The sequence below is a fragment of the Elgaria multicarinata genome, chromosome 2 (genome assembly GCF_023053635.1).
Source record: "Elgaria multicarinata webbii isolate HBS135686 ecotype San Diego chromosome 2, rElgMul1.1.pri, whole genome shotgun sequence".
In the NCBI taxonomy this organism is placed as follows: Eukaryota; Metazoa; Chordata; class Lepidosauria; order Squamata; family Anguidae; genus Elgaria; species Elgaria multicarinata.
The window spans coordinates 72,851,649-72,878,907 of record NC_086172.1 but is presented as its reverse complement, the minus strand read 5'-3'; the positions used below and the strand labels follow the sequence as shown (position 1 = coordinate 72,878,907).

The window sequence follows — 27,259 nt, the reverse complement described above, 5'->3', positions numbered from 1 at the left end:
CCGGAAGCGGCGGGCTTGGGGAGGGGGGCGAAGCGTCGGAAGCCGTGCGCAGTTCGGCTGAGACCGCTTCTGAATGGGCAAGAAGGAGCGAGGTGAGCGGGTGACGCTGGCTTTGGGGGCAGCAGCGCTCTTTCTTTTCCCCTAGAAAGGGGGCGAGGGGGGCGGCGTTCTGAGGGGCTTTCTCCCGAGGCTCTGTCGGCGAGGAAACGCACCTAGTCCCGGTGTTGGGATTCCATGGCTTCCCAAACCAGCAGTGGCGTTTCCTCAAATTTGGAGCCCCTGAGTTTTCTTAAGTACCCTTCTGGCATCTAGTGGGAGGGCAGGATTTGAACCCCGGAACCTCTTTTGTGCTGCACAGGTGCCTAAGAGTATGTGAAGGGATAAGAGAAGCAGGTAGGGGAGGGGCGGAGAGAATGTATGTCAACATGTTCACGGCCCAGTCCTAGCAACAACGACCAGCATCTGGTGTTAGGAAGAAGGGCTAATAGAGCCTATCCCTAACCCGGTGCCCTCCAGATACGTTGTATCGGAACTCCCATCGCTCCCAGCCAGTATGGCCATGATGGGAGTTATTATTATTATTATTATTATTATTATTATTATTTATTTATTTATTTATATAGCACCATCAATGTACATGGTGCTGTACAGAGTAAAACAGTAAATCGCAAGACCCTGCCGCATAGGCTTACAATCTAATAAAATCATAGTAAAACAATAAGGAGGGGAAGAGAATGCAAACAGGCACAGGGTAGGGTAAGCAGGCACAGGGTAGGGTAAAACTAACAGTAGAAAGTAACAGTAGAAGTTGCACTCCTGCACACTTGGACGGCACCAGTTTGGGGAAAGCTGGGCTACCACATTAGGAACCTATACTTTCTGGGCAAGTTGGTCTGGTTTATTTTATTGGGTTTAGAAATTAAGCAGACAGTGGTTCGAATTCTGTGTTCTTAATTTTATATGTAACTAAAATAAAATAAAAATTAACAGTAAACAACTAAGAAATGTAGGATTAATGCTTAGCTGTAGAAGGATGAGGAATAGATAAAATGAGTTTGGGTTGAGGCATAGTATTTGAAAGCCTATTTTAATTCCTAAGGGTGAAATCCTATGCATGTTTAGACAGGAAAAAAGACCTACAATTCCCAGCGTCCCTCTAGCCAGCCATGTTGGCTGGAGCTCGCTGGGAAATGTAGGACTTTTTTTCTTCCTAAACAATCATAGGATTGAGCCCGAAGTCTCCTAAGTAATCTGTTCCTTCCTTTCTAAAATAAAAAAAACACCTTCCTTCCTTCTGTTAGTAAAGCAGATCTCCCATGCACATAAAGCCTTGATACCCCAATTAGGGGCTGGAAGTGGGGATAAATTTTAGTGGTAGAACACATGTTCTTCTCCCAGAAAGTACCAGGTTCAACTCTCAGCATCTCTGCTTAAAAAGTTAGTGAGGAGGAAGAGCAGGGGAGGCTGCTTGAAATTCCAACAAGTTGCTGCAATATCTTTAGAGCTAGGAAGTGAATGCAAAGAGGCTGACATGGGCTGAGTTCGGATGGCACGCTAATCAACGGTTGTTTCCCATTTTGTTCACATTAACCCCCACCCACCCACCCCGGTTGATTAGCATGTCGTCCAAACTCAGCCATTGAGTGTTTTAGAATTTATCCCTCAACGGTATCGCATGGAGAATATAGGACAGTGCAAAGGGCTTCTGTTTAAAACTTGTGAAATGTTTGATGGGTGATTCCTGAACATTTGCTGGATTCGAAGCTTGGCCCTTCAGTGGTCCCTTTGAATCTGATGTCCCAGGGTCTCTGTTTATTCATCTTACTCCTTGAGCATAATTTACTGCCCATTTAAAGCAAGTTGAGGAGAAATCATTGAGAAGCGATACCCCTCTTTTTGGTCTCTAATATGTTATGGGCTTCTTCCATGGAAATAGTTTGCACATAAAAAATAACAGCGTGAAAAGCTCTAGACCAGGGGACATGATGCCTTCTTGGTGTTTTGGACTACAACTCTCACAAATCCCTGTCATGATTAACATGCAAATTACTACATGGAAAATGGTTTCTGTTTAGGGATTCTAATTTTGGCTTAATCTAAGGGAAAACTGATAGTTTCCTCTAACTATATGATTTCTCTATGACTGTTTCCTAGGAAATACACTTCTCACACACAACCCACAGTTTACATGCGGCCCTGAGCAGAGCAATCCTATACAGGTCTCTTCAGAAGTAGTTATATCTAAGCATACATAAGATTGCAACCTTAAATGGGTATTTTGTTGTGTTTTTATGGGGTTAAATATGTGGATTGGTTTTAGAGTTTAGACCCTTTCTGAATTCTGGGGGACTCTCTCCTTTGTGGCTTCTGCTTACTTCTGAGCCTTGCCCTGCTTACTTGTGAGTAGACATACTGTTCATGCTTCCTTCTGAATAGACATGCAAAGTCTTGGTATTTGGGATGCTGTTTGAAAGTGCTAATGAATGATTCAGCCCTGCTTGTTCATGAGTAGAAAATGCTTCCCCACCTGATTTGGCAGTGGAGAAACTACAGACCCTGCTAATGATGGACTCTTTCTGTGTGTGTATATATACACATCTGCATCTGTGGTCACTCCCACCAATCTACCAACAGGTGCTAGATGTGGCTCTCAAGGCTGAAAAGATTGTGCACCTCTGAACTAAAGAAACAGCTATCCCAGAAAACACAGAAATGTATCGAAATTCAATTCTAGTTTTCAGAAGATTCTTCATGATGAGAGACTCCCATTTGTGTTGTCATGGACATTTTGTGCCTTTGATTTGTTCATTGTGTAAACAAGTTTCTGAGTTTTTGTGTATGTGTTTTATCTGCTTGTGCCTTGGTTTTCAGATAAGAAGAAATCTAAGAAACGACACTATGAGGAGGAAGAGGAAGAAGAATATGACATCCCAGGCAAAGAGTCCCAAGAAGCAGTTCCCTCAGCAGCAGGAAAGCAAGTGGAAGATTCTGGGACAAAAGTTGATGAATATGGAGCAAAAGACTACAGGAACCAGATGTTGCTCAAGGCTGATCATTCCTCACGCCCGTTGTGGGTGGTAAGTCCCATTAAGCACATAGCTTTTTAGAAAGCTTCACTCACATTCTGACAAAGGAAATGTATGGAGGTATTTGGCAATGCTGAGTGGTTTAACCTTAAAGCATGTGGGTTAACCTAAGATGATACATTTTGCAGATGGTGATGTTTTATGTTATGATATGGGGAACCTGAGTGTAGCTTCTCCTGCAAATAAGGGCTGGATTTTCTTGGAAGAATTTCAAGGAACATGGAAAAGCTTGATCCATAAAAACTCTTAAACTTTCTTGTTTTCTTTCACAGTGGTTAATGTAGCAGTAGCATTCTCTGTCTTTCAAAATATGAATGTTCAAGTGCTTTGGGGGAGCTGGAAGGAATATTAATTTTAGGTTAGTCCCCTTCTTTTATGAAAATGGAAGCTTTCCTCTGATTCTGTTTTGTAGATAAAAGGTGAGAACTCAGGGGGAAAGAATCGGACGTGTGTGCAGTGGGACTTCTTGTGTCTGCTGTGTGGCATTCTGAGGAAGATACTTCAGAGCGCAATGTTTAGACGGAAAAAATCCTACAACTCCCAGCATTCCTGGCTGGAGAATGCTGGGAGTTCTAGGACTTTTTTCTGTCTAAACATGCATAAGGTTGTGCCCTTAATCTCATGCTTTATCTCATCCATCTTGTCCATGGGAAAAGCCACCATTCCATTTCCTTCCGACTGGTTGATGGTAATCTTGAAATGTCCATCTTATGAATTCATTATTTATAAATATATGACATACGTTTTTTAATCCCACGCTATATCCTTACAACAGCCCTCTGAGGTAGGTTAGTCTGAGAGTGTGTGACTGGTTCAAAGTGAGCTTTTTGGCTGAGTGGGGACTTGGACATAATATAACCAGTTGTAGCCCAACACAAACCATTACCATGCTGCTGTCTCTCAAGCTCCTAGTTCATAGTGGACAAGGAATTTGAAGCCATGCACTCACCAGCGTTCTGACCAAACTCCAGAGAACTATTTCAGGCACATGTAAGTGGTTCTATGAATCCAGTAAGATTTCTAACTTTTGTTTGAATAGCAAGCTTCTCCCACCCCTCTTCTCCCCGAATGCCATACCACAAGCTGCTTTTGAAACTCTAGTGAGCTTCAAAAGTTACTTCCTTTGTGGTATGCAAGCTGAGGGGCTGCTACTGCTGCTGCTGCTAAAGGAACACAAATCCAAAGAAACTTCCAAAGTGGGTTTGTGGTTCTTGGTTCACTAGATAAAATAAAACGCTTCTCCACATTGTATGTTGTGTGCCTAAAAGCAGCAGTGTAGATGATTTGCTGCTGTTCTCGAGAGCTTCAGCTATTGGGCGGTATAAAACTGAAATAAATAAATAAATAAATTATTGCAACTTTTCTTCTGTCCTTTAATAGGCTCCTGATGGCCATATTTTCCTTGAAGCCTTTTCACCCGTTTACAAGTATGCCCAGGATTTCCTAGTTGCCATTGCTGAGCCAGTTTGTCGACCTGTCCATGTGCATGAGTATAAATTGACTGCTTACTCGCTGTATGCTGCTGTCAGTGTGGGTTTGCAGACAAGTGATATCACGGAATACCTGCAAAAGCTGAGTAAAACCGGTGTACCAGATGGGATTATTCAGTTTATCAAGGTATGCCATTGTTATCTACTTGCTCTACTGTTATATCCATTCAGAGATAAAGGAAAATAGATAATGAAACACCAAAAGATAAAGCGAGATCTAATGATATGCTTGGAGTTGGTTTAGGACATCTGTGCACAAATTAACTTGTTCTTCAGATGACAAGACCTGCCAACAATAAATCAGTTACTGTACCATATTTAAGAGGTCAAAGAGACAGAATTGGAGGTAACCGAAAATTCAAGTTGGGGCAACGTCCACAAATGGCTGGGTAGCTTAACAGAGTAATGTTGCAGGTTGGTTCAAGATTCACATGGACAGCACAATAGCTGGTCTAGGAATTTGACCAAAATAACCTATTGTTGCCACTTGCTGCTATGAAATTGAGCAGGATTTTGTGAGCCTGCTTTCATTAAAGTGTGAGAAAAGCTCTTGACAATTCATTTGACAAGGGGTTTTTCGCTTCATCCTCAGGCACATAATTTAGAAGAATCATAGAATCATAGAATAGCAGAGTTGGAAGGGGCCTACAAGACCATCGAGTCCAACCCCCTGCTCAATGCAGGAATCCACCCTAAAGCATCCCTGACAGATGCTTGTCCAGCTGCCTCTTGAATGCCTCTAGTGTGGGAGAGCCCACAACCTCCCTAGGTAACTGATTCCATTGTCGTACTGCTCTAACAGTCAGGAAGTTTTTCCTGATGTCCTGCTGGAATCTGGCTTCCTTTAACTTGAGCCCGTTATTCCGTGTCCTGCACTCTGGGAGGATCGAGAAGAGATCCTGGCCCTCCTCTGTGTGACAACCTTTTAAGTATTTGAAGAGTGCTATCATGTCTCCCCTCAATCTTCTCTTCTCCAGGCTAAACATGCCCAGTTCTTTCAGTCTCTCTTCATAGGGCTTTGTTTCCAGACCCCTGATCATCCTGGTTGCCCTCTTCTGAACACGCTCCAGCTTGTCTGCGTCCTTCTTGAATTGTGGAGCCCAGAACTGGACGCAATACTCTAGATGAGGCCTAACCAGGGCCGCATAGAGAGTACCTCACGTGATTTGGAAGCTATATTTCTATTAATGCAGCCCAAAATAGCATTTGCCTTTCTTGCAGCCATATCGCACTGTTGGCTCATATTCAGCTTGCAGTCTACAACAATTCCAAGATCCTTCTCATTTGTAGTATTGCTGAGCCAAGTGTCCCCCATCTTGTAACTGCATTTGGTTTCTATTTCCTAAATAGAAATTTAGAAATATATGCACGTGCTATACAAAACATGCCCATCATTTGGTGACTGTAGGTGCCATGACATAGAACAGAGATGGGGAAACCTGCTGTATGTGATGAGCATGATTCATGTGATGAAGAGTTCTAAACCAGCCTCCCTCAGCCTGGCCTCCTCCAGATGTGTTGGAGTACAACTCCTGTCTCTCACCACTGGCTGCGTTTGCTGGAGCTGAAAGGAATTGTACTCCAAACATCTGGAGGGCACCACATTGGGGAAGGCTCATCTTACCTAGCCTTTTGGGAATTTGAGACTTTAGTTCCCTTTCATGTTTTGCAGCACCTTGTAGACTCTGTATGCATGGTTACATGTATAGTGTGAATGGATGTCCTCTGCATGTTCTGCTTCTAATAAATATTATTGTTTTGTAGCTGTGTACTGTCAGCTATGGAAAGGTAAAGCTGGTCCTGAAGCACAACAGGTAAGCAGTTACTTGTTTTTGTTGTGGGGATAGTTCCTAACCATCCCCAGTTCCTGTTAGCTGAATATTGAGTTTTGTCTTGGATGTTTGTTTGGTGAATGATATTTCTATTTTGGAATGCCTTTACTGAAGAAAATATGATTGGACCAGCAATATTCTTAACACACTGGCTATGTTCACGTATAACGTTAAGCCAGGAATCCGGCTTATTGAAACACAATGGGAAGGAGCTGTGTGCTGGTCCACGCAACCCATTTGTTCCTGCTTTCTTCCCATTTCTCTCCAGTGTGAGCTAGTAAATAACCAGGCAGGGATAGCCAACAATTGAACCTGGGATTGTGGTTTATTGCACCCAAACAATTCAGAATTCATGTTTGTTGTTTATTCGTTCAGTCGCTTCCGACTCTTCGTGACTTCATGGACCAGCCCACACCAGAGCTTTCTGTCGGCCGTCGCCACCCCTAGCTCCCCCAAAGTCAAGTCTGTCACCTCCAGAATATCATCCATCCATCTTGCCCTTGGTCGGCCCCTCTTCCTTTTGCCTTCCACTTTCCCTAGCATCAGCCTTAAACCAGAGTTTGTTGTTTTACCAATCCTGGCTTGTTTAGGCACAGTAAACCATAATGATGGATTTAGACATGCTAAACTATCTTTGGTTTGTTTACCTGCTCAAGCAAATGAAATAAAAAGTAGGAGCAAACATTGCTTGTTCACACTGGGGTTTAACAAGCTGAGATTCATGGCTTATCATTATATGTGAACATGGGCACTGCCTCTTTAAGAATTGGGGTCAGATGTCAGCTGTAGTATCACTTTATAAGTCTCAAAATATACAACAAACTGTCCTAAAGAGGCACAAAAAATTGAGTACTGCCCTGCTCCATTGTGTCAGGCCTTCCTAAAATGGCAGAAGATGTTAGCATTTGCAGAATCTGCATACATAACTTCTTGGGGTGTGCAGAGCAGGTCTGCTCTGCTCCTAAAATTGGAGCAGTGCTCCAATGAGGTGATTCTCCACTCTAATTTCCACAGCGGCTCTGTCTCTCCATCCCATTGGATTACCTGTCAGAGAACTGTTCGTTTTTGAATAACCGCCCTATTATAGCCTATGGGAAACCAAAATGCTTACAGCTCTGTCATTTTTAAAGGTAAAGAGAAGAAACTGGGCACCATGAGAGCTCTTAAGTAGGGATTAAGACATGCCAAGTTTGAAGCTGATCCCTTCATCCCTTGATTTTTAGGATTTTTTTAAAAAAAATAAATCCCCCCAAACCATTCTCTTCCCCCCCCCATACACATACACGAAACTGCACAGCAACTTTTATCCTTTACAGTTGTGCATCTTCAGTTTATAAAAATAGAGATTTGTTGAGTTCCCTGACTGTTTGCTCTAACTGGCTGAAATGGGTGGGTGAGTGCTCTCCCTATGAGAGGCCAGACAAGAACAAACATAAATACAATATCTTTATTTTTTATATATTTTTCAAGCATATAAACTTGAGTCCTGTCTTCAAAACAGGAGATCAATAGCAAACTTTTCGCTCTCCGCCCCTTCTTTTCTTGACTTTACGCCCAGCCAAGTTGCATCCATACTTGCAGTACCAGATCAGCCTTTGGCACAAGATTCTTTTCTGTAGCCTAATATTGACTTGTGAGACTGTATGGATCTATGCTGCTTGCCAGTCATCATCACTTCCGGGGACAACTCATTTACATGGAATGGTTTTCATTATTTTCATAATGTGAGCCATTTTCCCTACATCCTTCTTTTCAGCCAACATCAAATTTTCAAGAAGTGAAGAAAATTGGTTGTAGTTTCATTCTAGTTCAGACACAGCTCCCATAATTTAAACATATGATATATGGGACCAAGTTGACACACATGGGGGACTTCTATTTTTGTAGGTTAGTTTCTGAAAGTTCTGCAAGCTCTCTTGAAAGAAGACGGTGCATATGGGAGTCAAACTTGGACTCTTTCTCGCTCCACAAGCTAGCATGAATGAGTTCCAGGATGGGGGGAAATGGGTTATATCATTTGTTATCCCTCCCCCTAAGCACTGTGATTGGAGAGGGAAGGACAGGCAGTAGATTGTGACTATTGGTTAGCCACAGATGTCAATCTCAAAACTACCCCTCCCTCAGAGACAGTGTCTTTTTAATATGGAAGTGTTCAGTTAGTTGTCCATCAACATGAAACGAGCCCTCATGTCACCTAAGAAACCTTGGGATACCTACAGATTCATTCGGAGCTCCAAACGATCTTCTAAATGCACCGTGGTTTGCAATGGTTTTAAAACTGCCTCTAAACATACTGTGATTTCATAGGTCTGTCAGACCCCCAGATTTTCAGCATTTCACACCCATAATGACTTCTTCTCCTTTTCTCAACTAGGTATTTTGTAGAAAGCACCTACCCTGAAGTCATTCAGCAACTTCTCCAGGACCCAGTTATTAGGGACTGTCGGCTGAGAAATGCAGAAGGGGAAGAAACGGAACTCATCACAGAAACATTCACAAGCAAATCAGCTGTAAGCTTAGATTACTTAACACCCCTTTAATTAATATAGCCTGTCCTTCCTTTACTATGTAACTGTAGCTGGCACAGGTGTATCTTTGTGTCCATGTTGGCTTCTCTCCCTGCCATATATGCCCCCATTTGACTTTCCCTTTACCACTAAAGTATCCAAGATCACCGCGAGGAATCATAGAATAGTAGAGTTGGAAGGGACTTATAAGGCCATCAAGTCCAACCCCCTGCCTCTTGAAGGCCTCTAGTGTGGAAGAGCCCATGACCTCACTAGGTAATTGGTTCCATTGTCATACTGCTCTAACAGTCAGGAAGTTTTTCTTGACGGGCCCTCCTCCGTGTGACAACCTTTCAAGTATTTGAAGAGTACTATCTGCAGCTCCTTTCACCACTGTCATCACATTTTGGAGTCATCTTATTTCCAGCCTGTCCTTTGTTTAGTTGTCTTTATATATGGTCTTCAACAGCTATGGGTCTGATCCCCAGTGGTAGAGCTTAAGCTCCTTTCTGGCTGCCTCCTCCTCTCCCCTGTTGCCTCTCTGTTCTAGATTTCCAAGTCCAGTGAAGGTAGCAGCGGCCCTTCAAGTTCGCAAGGCACAGATGCTCAGAATAAACCCGATGTCCCTGCTGACTTATTTGAGTTTTATGAACAAATGGACAAGGATGAAGAGGAGGAGGAAGAAACCCAGACAGTGTCTTTTGAAGTGAAGCAGGTAACATACGCTAATTTGATGGTGCCCCATTGAAGACTCTCCTCGTCGTGGCAGATTGAGTATGAGCTCATTCGTTATTAATTAACAAAATGTCTTTTGGCAGGATGTGGCCCTTCACACTGGTTGGCAGCCCTGTCTCCTCTTATTTTGAAGAGCCGTTTTCCTTTCCCCTAGACTCCCTCGTGCCTGTGGGCTCTGTCCTTCTTCAGTAAGCTTTAGCTGAAGTCTGAAATGCAAATCTAAACTTTCTTGACCACAGCACAATGTCCCTTAGATCAGCAAGACTAAATATGCCTTAAACCAGCCTTCTTCAAACTGGCTGGCTGGGCATGCTGGGGGTTGTAGTCCAACACATCTGGAGGGCACCAGGTTGGAGAAGGTTGCCTTAAACTGATTCCTGTTGTAGCATGAATTTTGTAGGCAGTGGGTTATCTCACTAGATACATGAAGTGGAGTGAAGCCATGTTATAATGGAAGCAATTGCTTCAGTTTAACAAACAAATATGTATTTAATGCTTTTTAACCTTTATTTTGGGTTGACAATCAGGTGTCCTCCAGATGTTTTGGACTACAACTCTCATAACCTTTTACCATCAACCATGCTGGCTAGGGCTGATGGGAGTTGTAGTGCAATACATCTGGACTGGAGGGCACCAGGTTGCCTACCTTTAAACCCTATATAGCTTCACATTAGCTTTCTTCCTCAAAGTGAAGAAGGAACAGGAGCAGAGACTCCACTCCAAAGAAAAGTAATATTCTAACTCCTGCTCAGCTTGTTCTGTGAACATTATAGGGGTAGTGGCTGCTCTTCCCCCTCCTGAGGTGCTTCCACAGAAATGCTACAGTGAATGTACAGCTATCTGCACAACTGGGAAAGCAGTGTCAGAATAATTTTGGAAAAGACTTCAGCGTATGTGATCCTCGTATGGGAACCATTCATTCTTGTGTCCTTAACATTTAGGATCATCGTATCTAAATGAGGTATTTTCTACTGAATAACCACTTCCATAAATTACTGTAAGATTAGGTTCATGGGCACTCAGTCTTTGAGAGTAGTCAATATGGAGGTTAAATCAGGTTTAGAACTTTAAAAGTTCAGGATGTGTTTTCTCCATCCCCATTGGCTAGAGTGCTAAACTTAAATCAAATATGTATGCTTAAAGACCTGGTTCGTATGTAACAACAGCCCATTGGTTTTAAAACAGATGGGTTGCCGTGCATGAGCGGGAGGGAGCATTTGTGGTTGGGCTAACCACTGTATTATGTGTGGTGTAGTGGCTAAAGTGTTGGACTGGGAGTCGGGAGATCTGGGTTCTAGTCCCCACTCGGCCATGAAAGCTCACTGGGTGACTTTGGGCCAGTCACACTCTCAGCCCAACCTGTTGTGAGGATAAAATGGAGAGGAGGAGGATTATGTACGCTGCCTTGGGTTCCTTGGAGGAAAAAAGGCAGGATATAAATGCAATAATAAATGAATAAAAATAAATAAATTATTGAGCCCCCAAACAATGATCTAGGTTCAGACATCATGCTCAGCAGGACCCAATCATGAGTTGTTGAGTAAAAACAGAAGAAGCGGATGTGCTGCAGGCAGCCCCACCCACTCTCCCATTTGTGTATGACAACCCTGCGTTTTTTTAAAAACAATGGGTTATCGTTATGTGCGAACAGCCCCAACAATTTTCTAGAGCATTAAAGTATGATACACAAAAAAAGTGGGAGACAATTGCTTGTCTTGTTGTGGCTCATAAACCCTCTGAAAAGCATGAGAAACGTTTTGAGGTTTGTGGATGCTATCCATTTTGGTGCAACTTTCCTTTCAATATTTTATTTTTGCTTTTTGTTTCTAGTAAGGTTCTTCTCAAACCTTACAAAAGATTTCAATGCCTTCCTAAAGCCCTAAGTGAATTAGAAGAGTGGCAAAATTGTAAAAGTAGCCTTCCTCTCCCCTACCTTTCTGCCCCCTTTTCCAGGAAATGATTGAAGAGCTTCAGAAACGTTGCATTCAGCTAGAGTACCCTCTACTTGCTGAGTACGACTTCAGAAATGATTCTGTGAATCCTGATATTAATATAGACCTGAAACCTACAGCTGTTCTCCGACCATACCAGGAGAAGAGTTTGAGAAAAATGTTTGGGAATGGCCGAGCTAGATCTGGCGTGATTGTCCTGCCCTGTGGTGAGTTGGCTAGATTGAAGTTCAAAACGCTCTCAAAAGATTTCTGACTTGGGCTTTGACTTTGTGATGGTGCTGAGCATTTTGGGACAGAGCTTCTTTGGCTCACAGGAGAGCAATATGTTTATTATACTTGTATACTGTTCATCTGAAGAACTTGGAGCACCTTGTATAAATCTCCCATTCAATTTACATGACTCTTTCCTGCTTAGCTTCAGCAGTAGGACTACTTCACTTGCCTTCAGAGCATTCTCTTGGCTGAATGTACTTGCTCAGCTTTTCCATGTGTTTGTGACTGGCAGGACATTTATCATGGCTGCTTTTTGTGTGTGACATCTCCCTCTTTAGTAGTGTAGGAATCTTATTTTAATTTTTGACCACATACAGGATGCAACTAAAACCATGTGATTGTCAGGGTAACTGCACAAGGAGTCCTACTGATCTCTCTGTGCAGAGCTGAATAGATTCATATAATGAATCAAAGATTTCTTAGACAGAGATGGAAATCTTGCACGCCTCTAGTAAAATAATGAAAGAAAATTAAATGGAAGTCTTACAAACTTCTCCAAGCTTGGTCAGTTGTATCTGCCAGTGCTGATGACTTCTGTTTCCTAGATTTCCAGAGGTTAAAAGTGACAACTCCCAATCTTAACCATATCTTTCATCAGTAATCCCATAACATGATGAAATCCCAATTTGATCATGGCATGTGTTAGGTCTTTTGCTTGGTTATTGTTCATACATTATTCCAGCCATTTCCAAGAGGTACCTGTCTCTTATGTACATGTTTGCCCCCTTTTCTAGACAATATTTGGTTTCTGTCAAAACCTCCTAAACTCTACTATATTTTTGTATATTCGCAGAAACTTGCACTTTCTTGTACTTTGCCAGGTACTTCAACTTTTGTAAATTTCCAAGCCTCACTGTTATTAAGCTAAGCAATACAATTGACCTAACTTTTCTTCTGGCTAAGGCTACAATCCTATACACAGTTACCTGGGAGTAAGTCTTACTGAACTCAGTAGGACTTACTTCTGAATAGGATAGGATTACTTCTGAATAGGATAGGATAGTGTATAGGATTGCACTATATGCACCTCTGTGAGACATGACATAGAGGTCATTATAACCTTTAATGTATGTGTGCAAATATTTGTGATCATATATGTTTAACAAGGATTTTTAAATGCAAACACGTGCCAATTTAATTCTCCTGCAGTAGGCTGTAGTGTTTCAGAAATGTGTAGTGGGGCACTTCTGTCTGGTTTTTTTGCCCTTTGTAATCCTATGAACAGTAGTGTGTTTCATGCAGATTTTTTGGATGACTTCTTCTTTTTGTTCTCTGAAGGTGCTGGCAAGTCACTTGTAGGAGTAACAGCTGCTTGCACGGTCCGCAAGCGGTGCCTAATATTGGGCAATTCTGCTGTCTCTGTGGAGCAGTGGAAAGCCCAGTTCAAAATGTGGTCCACCATAGATGACAGCCAAATCTGCCGGTTCACTTCTGATGCCAAAGACAAGCCAATTGGCTGCTCTGTCGCTATCAGCACCTACTCCATGTTGGGACACACAACAAAGAGGTCATGGGAGGCAGAGAAAGTAATGGAATGGCTAAAGAGTCAAGAGTGGGGCCTTATGATCCTTGATGAAGTGCACACCATACCTGGTAAAGAAGCCTTGCCCAATGCCCATGTCTGTGAACCATGCCTTTCTCACTTCCTTCCCTCAGCCTTAAATCCAGCATTAAATCCAATTTTATCCTATAATGTGGTGGCAATAATGCTTCAAAAATGTTCCAGTTGTTTAAATTTCTTATCTGCCTTTCTCAAAAAAAGACTCAAGGTAAATTACAACTTTAGCTATTTTCAATGTATTTAAACATTTTTTAAAGTCATCTAATACAACCCAGGATTCCAACCCAATATGATTTATTTATTTATTTTGTAATTGACCAAATTTTGCTTAAGTCTTTAATGCCACTTAATCATTCTCAGAATAAACATGGCACGCCTGCTTGATTGTCTTCTTTTAGATATATCTTTTTTGGAAATCAAATTGTAATCTGTTCTCATGCTTCTTCAGCAAAAATGTTCAGACGTGTGCTCACCATTGTTCAAGCCCATTGCAAGCTTGGACTGACAGCTACCCTCGTCAGAGAAGATGACAAAATCGTAGACTTGAATTTCCTCATTGGACCAAAGCTGTATGAAGCCAATTGGATGGAGCTTCAAAACAACGGCTATATTGCTAAAGTCCAGTGTGCTGAGGTAAAGAATGCCTTGCTTCTTCATGCCATTGGAGATCCTGGGCTGTGGAATGTATTCTTAAACATTCAGAGTAGCTACAAATTTGCTTTTTCTGCTTAAAATTTTGAAATCCCTATGTGTTGGTTTATTCTAAGTGGTTGTGATGTTTTGTGGGGGCAGTGATATTTTCCCTGCAAAAGACTCTTCTAACGCAAATATCAGAATGTTTCCCTCAGTATCCATCTGCCCCTAAATGCTCAATTCTTCTGAGCAACTGCAGGGGGCAGCAGTGCCTGTTGTAGGATCAGGCAAAGCCTCACTTGTGCACGTTCACTTCTTCGTTCATTTAACAGGAATGGGATCAAGATAGAGATGGGAAGACTAGATAAACTTTAGCCCTCATGGCTTTAAGGAGTTTTAGTGTCAAAAAAAAAGTAGTAAAAAGTACCTCCTTGGGAGACAAAACATATTGCAAAACCCATATTGTGAGACGTTGCTTCCAAGTTTCTGATAGCAAAGACACGCTTTCTTCTGAATCAAAGTTGGCAGCACCCTTCACAATTTTACAGAAAAGGTAGAATTTGAGAGTAAAATTTACCTAGCTTCACCAGAGCATCCTGCTCCCTTCTATGTTTCCTGCTTGTCTTTCCTGGCGGGGTGTGCCCCCTGGTTGGAAGAGACCAAGCCCAGAGCCACAGCTCATTCAGAGATTCAGCAGGTGGCCTTCTCTGAGGGTGGGACACTGTGGCCAGCCTACATTGGCAGTGATTGCATAATTGCCCACTACAGAGGCTGCTTGGAAACTCCAGAGCAGGGAATTGGACAGAGAGGCAGCAGCAGCTAATGCTAGGATAGCATTCTCCACCCTGGTGCCCTCCTGATGTTTTGTACTCCAACTCCCAGCATTCCTGACCATTGGCCACGCTGGCTGGGGCTGAGGGTTGTTGAAGTCCACAGCACCTGCAGGGTACCAGGTTGGAGAAGGCTGTGCTAGGAGTTGGCTCCCACAAGCTGTTTCCACCCAGTTTTCTCCAGCTTGCTCCTCCCGCTGCAGCTCCCTTCCAGAGGGTTCTCAGGAAAGGGGAGGAGGAAGCAAATTCCCCTTGATAAGTGCTGCTATGGCTGCAACCCATTGTCTTGTCTAGGGGACATAGTGAATAATTCTGCCTGCTCTTTCTCTGTGTCTGTTCAAATATTTTTAAATTATCACAAGCATCCTTCGAAATAAAACTGTAAACATTCCTGCCTCCTCGCCTTAGGAAACTACCTTGTACTGAGGTGACTCTTGGTCAGACAGCCCTTGGTCCACCTAGGCCATTATTGTTGACAGTGACTGAAGCGCTCTCCAGGGTTGCAAGCAGGACTTTTTCCAATCCTGTCTGGAGATGTTGAAAATCAAACCTATAACCTTCTGCATGCAAAGCATTTGCTCTACCACTGAGCTGTGGCCCCATCCCAATACATGGGACACATGAATGGCTGGCTCCTCTTTCCTCTCCTTCTAGACGTTTCTTCTCTCAGATCCTTTTGAACACACCTAAATAAGCTCTACTTCTGGTGGACTCAGAAACCTGCAAGCAGAGTTCATCTCCTGGTGCAGGACGGTCAGGCCTATTAGCAGCCTCACAAAAATGCTGTGTAGCTCTTTTAGCTTGTATCATATGGAATAGCTTTATAGACTTTTATCATCCTTGCACTTCTCTGAATCCTTCTTGAAATATCCTTTTGGGATATCTTAACGGTGTTTTATTGGGTATCATCTTAGGTTTGGTGTCCAATGTCTCCTGAATTCTACAGAGAATATGTGGCTATTAAAACGAAGAAACGGATATTGCTTTATACTATGAACCCAAACAAATTCCGGGCTTGCCAGTTTCTGATTAAGTTTCACGAACGAAGGAATGACAAGATCATAGTCTTTGCAGACAATGTGTTTGCTTTGAAGGAGTATGCGATTCGGCTGGGCAAGTAGGTATTGATAGATGAAGGATATTTTGTGTGCCTGTACTGGTAACATCGGTGGCAGGGGAACTTCTTTAGAATCTGTCAGGTTGGATTGTTAAGTCCTGGGTCAAGTGTCAAAAAAAGGTACAAATGTAATTAAGGAGGAGTATTTTGTAGTACCCAAGAAAAGTGCTCCGGTGTGATTATTTTACATAATAATGGATTTCTGGCAGCTGCAGCTGGGAAAGCCCAGTTTTTCTGTGATTCCAAAACACAAAGCTGCTGTTTTAGCCTGAACCTTTTGACCAGCAAAACAATTTCCCTGATCAGTTTCCAAAAATTGCAATGAGAGTGTTTAAAATAATAAACGTGAATAAATAGTAGTTTTATTATGCCAGTTGTCAGGTGCTTCAGCCAATCTATTACTTCAGATATTTGTTTTCATGTGTATAGTTCAGCCTGGCTGGACAGAGATTAACAGTAATTATGGTTCTGGGAATATTATTAAAAGCGATTAATGATGCACATAAACTTTAAAATGAACAAAATGAGACACTACTAAGAAATGTTCAGCAGGGAGGTGCTTGTCTAAACAGTGCTGTTGCACAACCATCTGTGATTGTCTTCTGGATTGTGATGAGAGTTGCTAAAGCATATATCCTTCTTTGGTGGTCTTGACAACCACATTTACCCCATCCCCAGTAAGTGCAATTCACATGCTAGTTGGGAAACTGTATCTTCTCAGTGTCAAAATATTGCATTTTGAATGCTGGAAAATGTGATTTCCCCACAAGTTAAGTGCTTTAAAGAAGCATGTATGAATTCCCTACAAAAACTGAGCACACAGCTATGCTATAAACTCATTTGAAAATGCTGTTAGTCTGTCTTGGATATAGTAGATGTATATCCTAGCATATATTAGAAGAGAAGGTTGACGTTACTTCTGGTATACACCATTCCGTTTCCACCTCTTGAGTTGCATTTTTCCAGTCCATTCTGTAAGCATCAACAACCGGGATACTCCTTCACAAGATGTAGAAGGATAATATGTTGGTTGGAATACTGGTTATCATTTTCCACATGAGAACATGAAGCTCCCAGCATGTAAAAAAAAAAACAAATCCAAAAGGGCAGTTCGGTTTGCAAGGACACGAGTGGGAAGGAGAAAGAGAATACAGCTGCTCATGTTCAGTGGATTTAACCAAAGAAAAGAAAACACCTTTTTTATTTTAACAGCTGCTTCCATCCTTTCATGTAGGATTAGTAGATATATTCAGCCCACTGATCTGTTGAGTCAGGAGGCACACATCAAGCGAATAGCATTTACAACTGTCAGGATTTATTTCTGTGGAAGGGGGTGTCTGACAGAATGGGTTTATCTCCAGATGGGTGGATCCACAATAACAGTTAACAAAGAATGCTGCAAGGAAAAGAAAGTGTTTCTGTAAACGTAAAGCATAAACACGCAGTGTAGGTTTTGTTTTAAAATGTGTCATGGTTTTCAAGTCTTCGTAATAAGACTACTCCATTCATCTTGAGTCCATACAGCAGAATGTCACGCACGCTCATCGCGTTGTTGTGGTTTTGTTTTTTGTGTTTTTTAGACCTTATATCTATGGGCCTACGGCACAGGGGGAGAGAATGCAGATCCTACAGAATTTCAAACACAACCCCAAAATCAACACCATCTTTATCTCCAAGGTAACAGAAGGTGCTCTGCTTGCCACTGAATTGGCTTGGAATGTTACAGAGCAGCCTGCGAAAATGACTCTTTAAGTTGACATCTCCCCCCTCCCTCCATTGTAACCCACAGGCTTATGTGGCTTATTAAGACTTGGGTTTTGTTCTGTTTTTAATTAATGTGCCTATTCCTTAGAAGCTCCTTCTGTATTGTAGGTAGGCGACACGTCCTTTGATCTGCCAGAAGCCAACGTTCTGATTCAGATTTCGTCCCATGGTGGGTCTCGAAGACAAGAGGCTCAAAGGCTGGGTCGAGTGCTGCGAGCAAAGAAAGGTAAATCGAGGCCTGTCCCTAAGAGTCTGCCATTTGAGTGGGAAACTCAAGCATGAAAGTAACATAAGTCAACTTATGTAGCTGACTAAGCGTGTACAATTTTCCATTGTCCTACTTTGTCACTGTCGGCTCGAGGTCACAGGTTAAAACAAAATTCAAGAGTAGTTATAAAAAGTGCTGCCGTAGGGGGCCATCTTTCCCTTGCTCTCCCCTGCCTAATCACTCCTCACATGACACTTAGTATTAGTATTTTGGATGTCTTTGAAAGGCACACTTTAGCAGACTTAAGGCTCAAGGGGCTTGCTTCTAATTATTCTTCTTGAACTTTCAAGGCAGCTGTCTTAGAATTCTGGGATGTCGCTTGCTTGGTGGTATGATCTTTCTGTAGGATTTAGGGCTTGGAGGGAGCAGCTTTCTAGCCACATTGCCCCAAAGGAATAAACTGAGCAAGGTTTTATATTATCACCTTGTCTAGCAAATTGGACCATTCATGCCAGTACAGTCCTAGCAACAAAGGTATCTTATTCAGATGTGAGTTGTGCTTTTAAGTTGGCCAGCAAACAAACCTGTCCATATGGGCCTCTCCTGACCAGGTCCTTCTAAACAGGATTCCCCTGAATTTCTGAGCACAGTACATGGTTGCCACAACATTTCCTCCTCTTGACAAAAAGTTGTCATGTCAGCCATAAAGTGACAAAAGGTGGGTAGTCTAGAGAAGTTTATTGCATGGTATATTTAAAAGTTGGGCATAAACTTATTTATACAACATCCACGTTCTGAAATCAAGGAACTAACCCAATGTCATGATAGAAGAAAAAAAGTGTCTATTTAGTAAATGTGTGTACATGTTGTGCACCCAAAAATATTTGTTGTACTACTAAGGGAAGCATGAGATATAGAAATTGGGTTGTGGGACACTAGATTGATTTAATATTTAAATAGTTATAATGGGCAAGAACTATATGCAATAAAGTATAGTCCACACAGTTCTTCCCCCATTATAACTATTTAAATATAGGATCAATCTAGTAATCGGTAAAACACTTTTACTCATCACTTTACCATGCCAAAGACTTTAGTAAAAATTGCTATTGACTTGTAAAATTCTTTGTGAACTTGTGGGGGGAGGCAGGTGTTTCCTTCAAATGAAGACGAAAAGCTGATTATCGTGTTACATTTTTCAGCATGGAAATTAATATAATTTCTAGTGGGAAATGAAACACAAGAATGGTTGTATGAGTGTTGTTAACACCAAATAGCTGGGTTGTGCTACTTGTATGAGCCACTAATCCTTTTGCAGAAAATAGTTAGTGAGCGTGTTTAAACCATGGTTATGTAACCACCATGCTTGGGCATGGTTCATACAACATGCTAAGTCATGGTTCACATGACATGTTAAGCCAGAATGTTTAGCTCAAAATGCTTAACCACTGTGGTTTAGCATGACATCTGAACAGAGTCACAGTTGTCTTTTGGCCTGATCTCTTATTGAGTGAGTTTCGACTGTGTTAACATTGGTTTGCATCTTAGCTGTGCCTCAACCTACATTATTTATTTATTTATTTATTATTGCATTTGTATACTGCCCCATAGCCAAATCTCTCTGGGCAGTTCACATGAGATAAAAACACTTAAAAACAATATACAAAGATTAAAAACCATGAAAACAAGCAAAATACACATACATTTAAAACCACTACAACAACTTTAAAAATGATGAGCCAAAAAATCAGACCCACGGTCATTACATATTGCTAAATGCCTGGGAGAAGAGAAAAATCTTGACCTGGCGCCGAAAAGATGACAATGTTGGTGCCAGGCGGGCCTCGTCAGGGACATTGTTCCACACTTGGGGGACCACCACAGAGAAGGCCCTCTCTCTTGTTGCCGCCCTCCGAGCTTCCCTCGGACTAGGCACACGGAGGAGGACCTTAGATGTTGAATGTAGTGTTCGGGTAGGTTCATGTCGGGAAAGGCGTTCCATCAGATATTGTGGTCCCAAGCCGTGTAAGATTTTGTAGGTTAAAACCAGCACCTTGATTTGGGCTCGGAAACATACAGGCAGCCAATGCAAGTGGGCCAGAGTGGGTCTTATATGCTCGAACCTTCTAGTCCCAGTCATCTATCTGGCCGCTGCATTTTGCACAAGCTGCAGCTTCCGAACTGTCTTCAAAGGCAGCCCCACGTAGATTGCATTGCAGTAATCTTATTTGGAGGTTACCAGAGCGTAGACAATTGCAGCCGGGTTATCCCTGTCCAGATAGGGGCGTAGCTGGGCCACCAACCAAAGTCGGTAAAAGGCACTCCGTGCCACCGAGGCCACCTGGGCCTCAAGTAACAGAGATGGATCTAGGAGAACCCCCAAGCTAATCTTAACCAGTCAAATGATAGTTTAGGTATCCAGAACATACATCACCTGGTATTTGCGATATATATGCTGATTGCCATCATGGCCAGCCTTACCTTTAAGCAGCTGATTGGATATCCTGAAAGGGCAGGAAGTGGTTATTTATTATTGTATTTTGACCTCCAGGGATGGGGAGAGATACTAATGAGATTTTCTGCCTCATTGGCCAAAATAACTTGATAAGCTTTGGGGACTACTATGTCAGTGGTGAAGGGTGCCATTTGTTGCTGCAGTCTCTTGGACCAGCTCTGGGGGGTGTCTGTGTGATGACGCCTTGGAAGGGCATCAGCTCAAAAACCTGCAGCATTGCTGCTGCGAGGCTAAACCAATAAAGCTAGATAGGGCAGGAGGGAGCGCGGGCTATCTGGCGAGAAAATCCTGCCCCCTGTCCTGCATTCCCGTGCTTTCTCATGAACAGCAACAAAAGGCTAAGCCTTGCTCTCTCCAGTAGCCAATTGGAGCTTTTTCTCTACACCCTCTGGATAACCAGGAGCAAAGGTAAAAGTCACCATAAATCAGCACTTTGAAAGCATGCAATTTTGGAGTGGGGCTGAAATCCCAGTGTGGCTGCGAGTTGGCAGCAGCGGCATTTAAACAGCGCAGTGCCACTGCACAGCCACTACAGCGTTAATAGCGTATATAGATACCCCCTTGAGTGCACTACACATCAGAAGAGCTGGATTCTGAAATTATGCAAAAACTGAATGGAGTGTGCTTTAAACTGGGACCTGCCTATCTAAGGATGCTTTCTTTATTTGCCAATCTGCAACTTTTGAATTGACAGAGGTGCTACAGCTGGTCTTACTTGATTATCCATGATACTCGGCCACTGATACGTCAGTAAGGGGTCTACAGCATTTTGACTTTCTTAATGTTTTGGCTTGTTTTTATGTGAGTTAATCTTCCAATACTCCCTTTCCTCCCAGGAATGGTTGCGGAGGAGTACAACGCCTTCTTCTATTCTCTCGTCTCCCAGGATACTCAAGAAATGGCATACTCAACCAAACGTCAGAGGTTTCTAGTAGATCAAGGCTACAGCTTTAAGGTAATTCTGTGTCCAGTAGTCTGCAGCATGGGAACTGTGGCACAAGTCTTATTTTTAACACTAGCCAGTATTCCAGTGTTCAGTGGCTCAGTGGTACTGTAACAAGTCGGTTAAGTTGAGTGCAAGTTTGAGTGAGCTTCGTGGCTGAGTGGTAATTTTAACCAGTCTAGTATTCTAACCACTATATCATGCTGCCCCTTAATTTGCTGTGATTGTGAACTGAATATCCTGTCATTGCAGCAATAAAGTTCATTTGGTTTTATCTAGCTGTCATTCTGACATGGCCAAGTTCCAAAGTATATGTGCAAGGGGAGAATCCAGCTAAAGTGCTGCTTGTGGAACCACTTACGTGGAATCACTTGCAGGTCTTAGGTTTTCCAAGTAATCCATTAGCACTTGCACAATGAGAAAAAGGCAGCAGACCTCTGCTAGTGCAGTTATTTCTTCTGCTAATGGTAAGTTGCTTTTAGACCACTGTGAGGAGCACAGCAAATTTCTGTAGCTGAACACTGAGGGAAGAAACGTCTCTCTTTTGGTTTCCCAGGTAATTACTAAACTTGCAGGAATGGAGGAAGAAGAGCTTATGTTCTCGACCAAAGAAGAACAGCAGCAGCTCCTCCAAAAGGTTCTGCAAGCTTCAGATCTGGATGCTGAGGAAGAGGTGGTTGCAGGAGAGTACGGCTCCAAGTCCTCCCAGGCAAGTGGTTATTATGCTAGCTGAAGGCCTGTTTGACATGGAGGAAAAAGGAATGGCGTGTTTTCAGTCCTTTCCTCGGCGCCGCTGTCTATTCACACGTTCTTCACATGAAGGGCCTGACTGTGTTGAAGAAGGGGCAGGGCTACGCTTTGAACTCGCCCCGTGGTGTCATGCACCTGTCCTCTGGTATCTGTGTTTTGTGCAGTTATTTGCCAAAGAGCGTCATTGCTTGTGTAGGGGCTCCTGCAACAGGGACACCTGACTACAGACGTGTCTCAATCACACGGAGCCCCAACAGGCAATCAGCTGTGGCTTCTTTGGAAACAACCACACTGAGCACACAGCTGTGGGAGGACGGGTGCATGACGTTGAGGGCAGAGCTAGGAGGGTGGCTCTGCTCCTCCTTCAATGCGACAAGGCCCTTCACACAAGGAACATGTGACCAGCACATGCATCACCACCCCTGGAAGATGTTGGCCTACCGTCCTCTCTCTGCTACAATGCCAGTGGCTGCCAGGATGGATAGAAGGAGTGAAAAATGAAAGCTAGGCCTGTTTTTTTAAAACCGCTTTTTCCTAATACAATGCCCCAAGATGGAGGTTAGAAAGTTGTTTTCTCCCCTGTTCCTCTTGTGGGGGGTGGGCTGGATCACCCAGAGTCAGGGCTGGTAGGCATGTTTTACATCAGTCGCAGTCAGGGTGGATTTGATTTAAATCAATTTGACTTAAATCACGATTTAAATCACAACTCAGACTCAATTTAATCATGTGACTCCCCCCCCCCCAAAAAAAGTGCACTCTTCCTCACCATATTTTACACAACTCAGAGTTACCAGGACTCATTCTTGCTGGTATAATCTTAATATTTACAACCAGATCAAGGTTTCATTTTTAGAATAGCAACTTTTCAGATTAGTTTTAATCTTACCTTTTTGTGCAGATCTATTCCACTCCCAACAATCTAGTCATTGAATTTTTTGAAACTTAACACTTAAGAGGTCAAGGGGTTGATTCTGTATACATAGATTTGCAAAGGAACAATGGGGTTGTGATCTCTGCAGACACAAATTCAGAGTTTTGAGAACAGTAAAACCAAGCATCTGTGATAATATCTTCTAGATAGAAAAAAATAATCTTTCAGAAACCTCTGGAAGAGCATGACATTGTGAATGGATTAATGGAATTCATTTACCCGCAAAAATTAAACATTACTTGAATATACAGCCTCATGCTACATAATTAAAAACTAATTCTTATTTCATGATGAATAACCTTTGGACTATAATGTATCTTAAATAGAAAACTATCTTAGATAGATTTTTCCTCAAAAAGCATTTTATTTTAAAAAAAATCCAATTTAAATAAAAAAATCCAATTTATATAAAAAAAAATCTGTTGTGTTTTTTTAAAAAAAAAATCATTGATTTTTATCTACCCTGGTCGCAGTGTAGTTCCCACTTTACTTTTCCGCATTAGAATTAATGGCCCCTCGTCACTCTTATGGAAGAAAGTAAACAGTTGTGGCACTGTTGAGGTGGGGGCTAAAACATGCTCCTAGCCTATAGTAACCCTAGCTATATAGAACCAAGCCTGTTCCTCATTGCATAGCCCCATTCTGGATTCTGTTTGTTCATCTGTTTTGTCATACTAGATTGTGCTGGAGTTCTGGGAACTAGGTTTTTTTTTTATCATGCAAAATGCTAGCAGTCGAAGACCCTGTCATGAAGACAGATCTGTATAAACACACGGGTGGGTGTGTCTTGTCACCCTTGGTGGGGGTGTCCTGCTGTCAGATTAGTTCACTTATTGTTCCAGATGGTTTACTTCCCTGCCATTGAAGAGTGCAGACCAAAATATACTTTGGGAAGCCTCTACGTATTCATCTTGTGCTCCTTCTACAGCACCTTCCCAAGCCCAATTGGGAAGCTGAAGAGGAGAAGAAGTGACTGACACTGTCCAAAATGTTAACATTTTTAAAAGTGTTTTTATTTATTACATTTCTTTACCACCCAATAGCCCAAGCTCTCTGGGCAGTTGTTTCCTTATTGCATAAAGAGCATGCAGAAGTTTTATTTTTGTTGTAGCACTTAGACCATTATTCTGAAACATACATTCATTACCAGTGCTAGGTGTATTCAGTTTCTCTTTTCTCTCCCAGTTCAAAAATTGGCTGTCACAGATTCACACTTGCAGGGAAGGGTCCCCCAAAGTATTTTGAAAAAAATACTTGCTATTTTTGATGTTTAGTTTTCTGAAAGTAACAGGTTAACTTGTTAATATGGTACAGAAATGCTTTTTAATTTTTTGAAGACCTTCCAGAACAGCATGACAGGTAGCACAGGGATTATAGGTGGAAAGGGGAATGGGAATCAACTACAATCCCTTCTACCCACCCTTCAGCCTCTATTGGATCAAAGGTCCTACCATGAACAGAAGAAGCCTTCCTGTTTGCAGACAAGCAATTCTGAATCTTAAGCCCATAGGGTCACATATTCATGTCAATAGTTGTAAGACATTCCAACTGTTTATGAATGTGTTTTCTTACCAGTATTCAAACCCTCTGATCTACCAGAGGGATTAGTAGCTTGTAACTGCAGCTTGCTTCCTATATTTCCAAGGTGGAAGGAAATAGATATTAAAGGGCAGAAGTGTGTGTGTGTGTGTGTGTGTGTGTGTGTGTGTGTGTAGATATAGCTTATGAAGGACTTACAGCAGAATAGTGAAATTACACAACCTAATTGTGGAGAGGCAATTCTGTGGTGTGGGGGTGAACTATCACAAGCCCCTTTCATGCATTATATATGTTCAGGGTTTTTAGAATGGAAGGCACAGCGCTACCCCTGGCACCCATTGCTTCTTCTGCTGTCCCTGCCTTAACAACTGCACAAGAGCACCTACACATGGGCAGATGCTCAGATGTAGGTGCTTCATGCGGCTGGGTCTCCTCAGTGAAAAGGACTACAGTCTGTCTTTTATGGGTTTAGAGAAGCTAGAATATCATTAAAATTACATATTCTCTCTCTCTCTCTCTCTCTAGGTTTCTCGACACTACGGCACAATGAGCTCCATGTCTGGAGCAGATGATACGGTTTACATGGAATATCAAAGCTCACGAAGCAAGGCATCTTCAAATAAACACGTCCATCCACTTTTTAAACGCTTTAGGAAATAAGGAAAGTGCATTATGCATTTCTTTCTTCCCATAAGGAGAAGAGGAGACATAAATTTGGCTCAGGCTCTTAAAATGTGTTGGCTTAATTTCATAAATAGCTAATAGTCAAAATGAGGTGAAACATTTCCTTTATGATGGAAGATGGTTGCAAATGGACTTTACCTTTACTGTTTCTATGTGCTATCTCCTAGGTACTACTTTCAAGCTGCATTTTTATTTGACACTTTTTAAAGATTGCTTCAGAATTGTGAAATGAGAGCACTCTTGTACCAAGTGTATAGTAGAGCTTCAAATAGCACTGAATAAACATTGTGTGCCCCAAAAGATACAGCATCCTGTTGTCCCTTTCCTCTGAATATTTTTGGTGCCCCAAATTGGATGCCTTCAATAAAGACTCAACCATGCTGTGAAGTGGTACTATTGCTTTCAGTCCCTTCTGTACTGTTTCTGATCCAGTTCAGTCCCTAACTACAAACTTTCCAGAATAAAGGATAGGAGGTGTTGCGTGTAGCTGAAACACAAAGTGATTTAATTTGCATATAAATGTAGTCTTACCACTTAAATGTGCCTATTTCCGTTAGGGTGAATGGTGAACCATTTTCTGTTCTGCTTTATACAGATTATATGGACTGTATGGAGGAGATTCAGTGACCACTGTGGGCAAGAAAAATTGACTAAATTATGCCAAAATTAATGTGATGAGCCTTTATGTAACCCAATTAAAATAGACATGAATTGGAGCAAAGTTCCTCCTAGAAATATTTAGGCGTATATTTTATATGCATATTTAGGAACATTTTATATGCCTAAATATTTGTGGAAGGAAACTTGTTCAAATTCATGACAGTCTATGGTCTATTTAAATTGGGATGGGTCCATCACCTTAATTTTGGCATAATTTATAGTGACCTATAGAGTAGCCTTGTCCACAGCAGGCTCAATTTGATTGCAAATCATGAACAACAAGCTATTGATTGTAGATGTGTTTCTATGATCTATATGGTGAGAGGGTTGTTTCCTCAGCAACACTCAAGAAAGCAGAGATCAAAACTTTTGATCGTTCAAGTGCTGCTTCCTCCAGCTCCACCCCTAGTACCTTCTCTGCCTTGCCCAGGAACAGTTATCTCTCAAGCTCCCTCCCAAGCTTCCCACTTAAATCAGCCTTTTTTCTGACTTCATAGAATTGTGGGGTTGGGAGGGACCACAAGGATTATCTAGTCCAACTGTCTGCAATGTGCAGGAAAACCAATTAAGCCATCCATGAGAGGTGGCTGTCTAGCCTCCTCTTAAAAAGCTCTCCAGAGATGGAGAACCCACAACCTCCATGGATAGACTGTTCCACTGTTGTACAGATATTTCAGTCAGGGAGTTTTTCCTTATATTTAATTGAAATCTAGGTAGCTGTAACTTATACCCATTATTTTGGGTCCTAATTTCTGTGGCAATGGAAAATAGTTCTTGACCACCTTCCTTGTGGCACACTTTTATGTACCTGAACACTGCTAACATATCGCCCCTCAGTCTTCTTTTCTCCAGACTGAACATCCCAGATTTCTTCAGCCTTTCATCATAGGGCATGTCATCAAGTCCCTGTATCATCTTTGTTGCCCTCCTCTGAACCTGTTTTACTTTGTCAATTTCCTTCTGGAAATGTGGTGCCCAGAATCGTACACAATATTCCATGTCAGGATCAGGCCAAACAGGTTTCAGGAGGAAGAGGAGAACTCAGTGGGTGGAGTTACGAGCAGGTGAGAGGCAGTCTACCAGGCTAGCCACTTGCCACAGACTTCTTGAGAAAGACCCTCCCTGAGCCAAAGTGGCTCTTGGACTGCGTGGGAAACTCTCCCTTTTAGTTGAAAGGGCAACTGCCTAGCTTGGTTAGCCTAATTAAACATGGAGGGAAGCTCCTAACATTCTCACTTCCTTCAGGTGT

At 42.2% G+C, this 27,259-nt stretch overlaps 2 protein-coding genes across 2 annotated transcripts in view; both read left to right on the top strand.

The window, feature by feature from the left end:
- BIN1 (bridging integrator 1) overlaps nt 1-27,259 on the top strand; it is a 504,124-nt gene that overhangs the window by 267,796 nt on the left and 209,069 nt on the right. The gene's annotated exons all lie outside the window — the stretch shown is intronic.
- ERCC3 (ERCC excision repair 3, TFIIH core complex helicase subunit) lies at nt 9-25,650 on the top strand. Its single transcript, XM_063116712.1, has 15 exons — nt 9-92; nt 2,872-3,077; nt 4,467-4,703; nt 6,341-6,390; nt 8,783-8,918; nt 9,466-9,630; nt 11,604-11,808; nt 13,154-13,468; nt 13,885-14,069; nt 15,814-16,016; nt 17,597-17,693; nt 17,889-18,006; nt 21,340-21,458; nt 22,003-22,155; nt 25,192-25,650. The coding sequence occupies exons 1-15, from the start codon at nt 74-76 to the stop codon at nt 25,324-25,326; spliced, it is 2,343 nt and encodes a 780-aa protein (XP_062972782.1). The 5' UTR covers nt 9-73; the 3' UTR covers nt 25,327-25,650.

What these genes read in the sequence shown, in the direction of transcription:
- ERCC3 (XM_063116712.1), top strand. An exon ending in CTAAAGTCCAGTGTGCTGAG is followed by an intron (nt 14,070 to 15,813) that starts GTAAAGAATGCC and finishes GTATCATCTTAG; the next exon opens with GTTTGGTGTCCAATGTCTCC. An exon ending in ATCAAGGCTACAGCTTTAAG is followed by an intron (nt 21,459 to 22,002) that starts GTAATTCTGTGT and finishes TTGGTTTCCCAG; the next exon opens with GTAATTACTAAACTTGCAGG.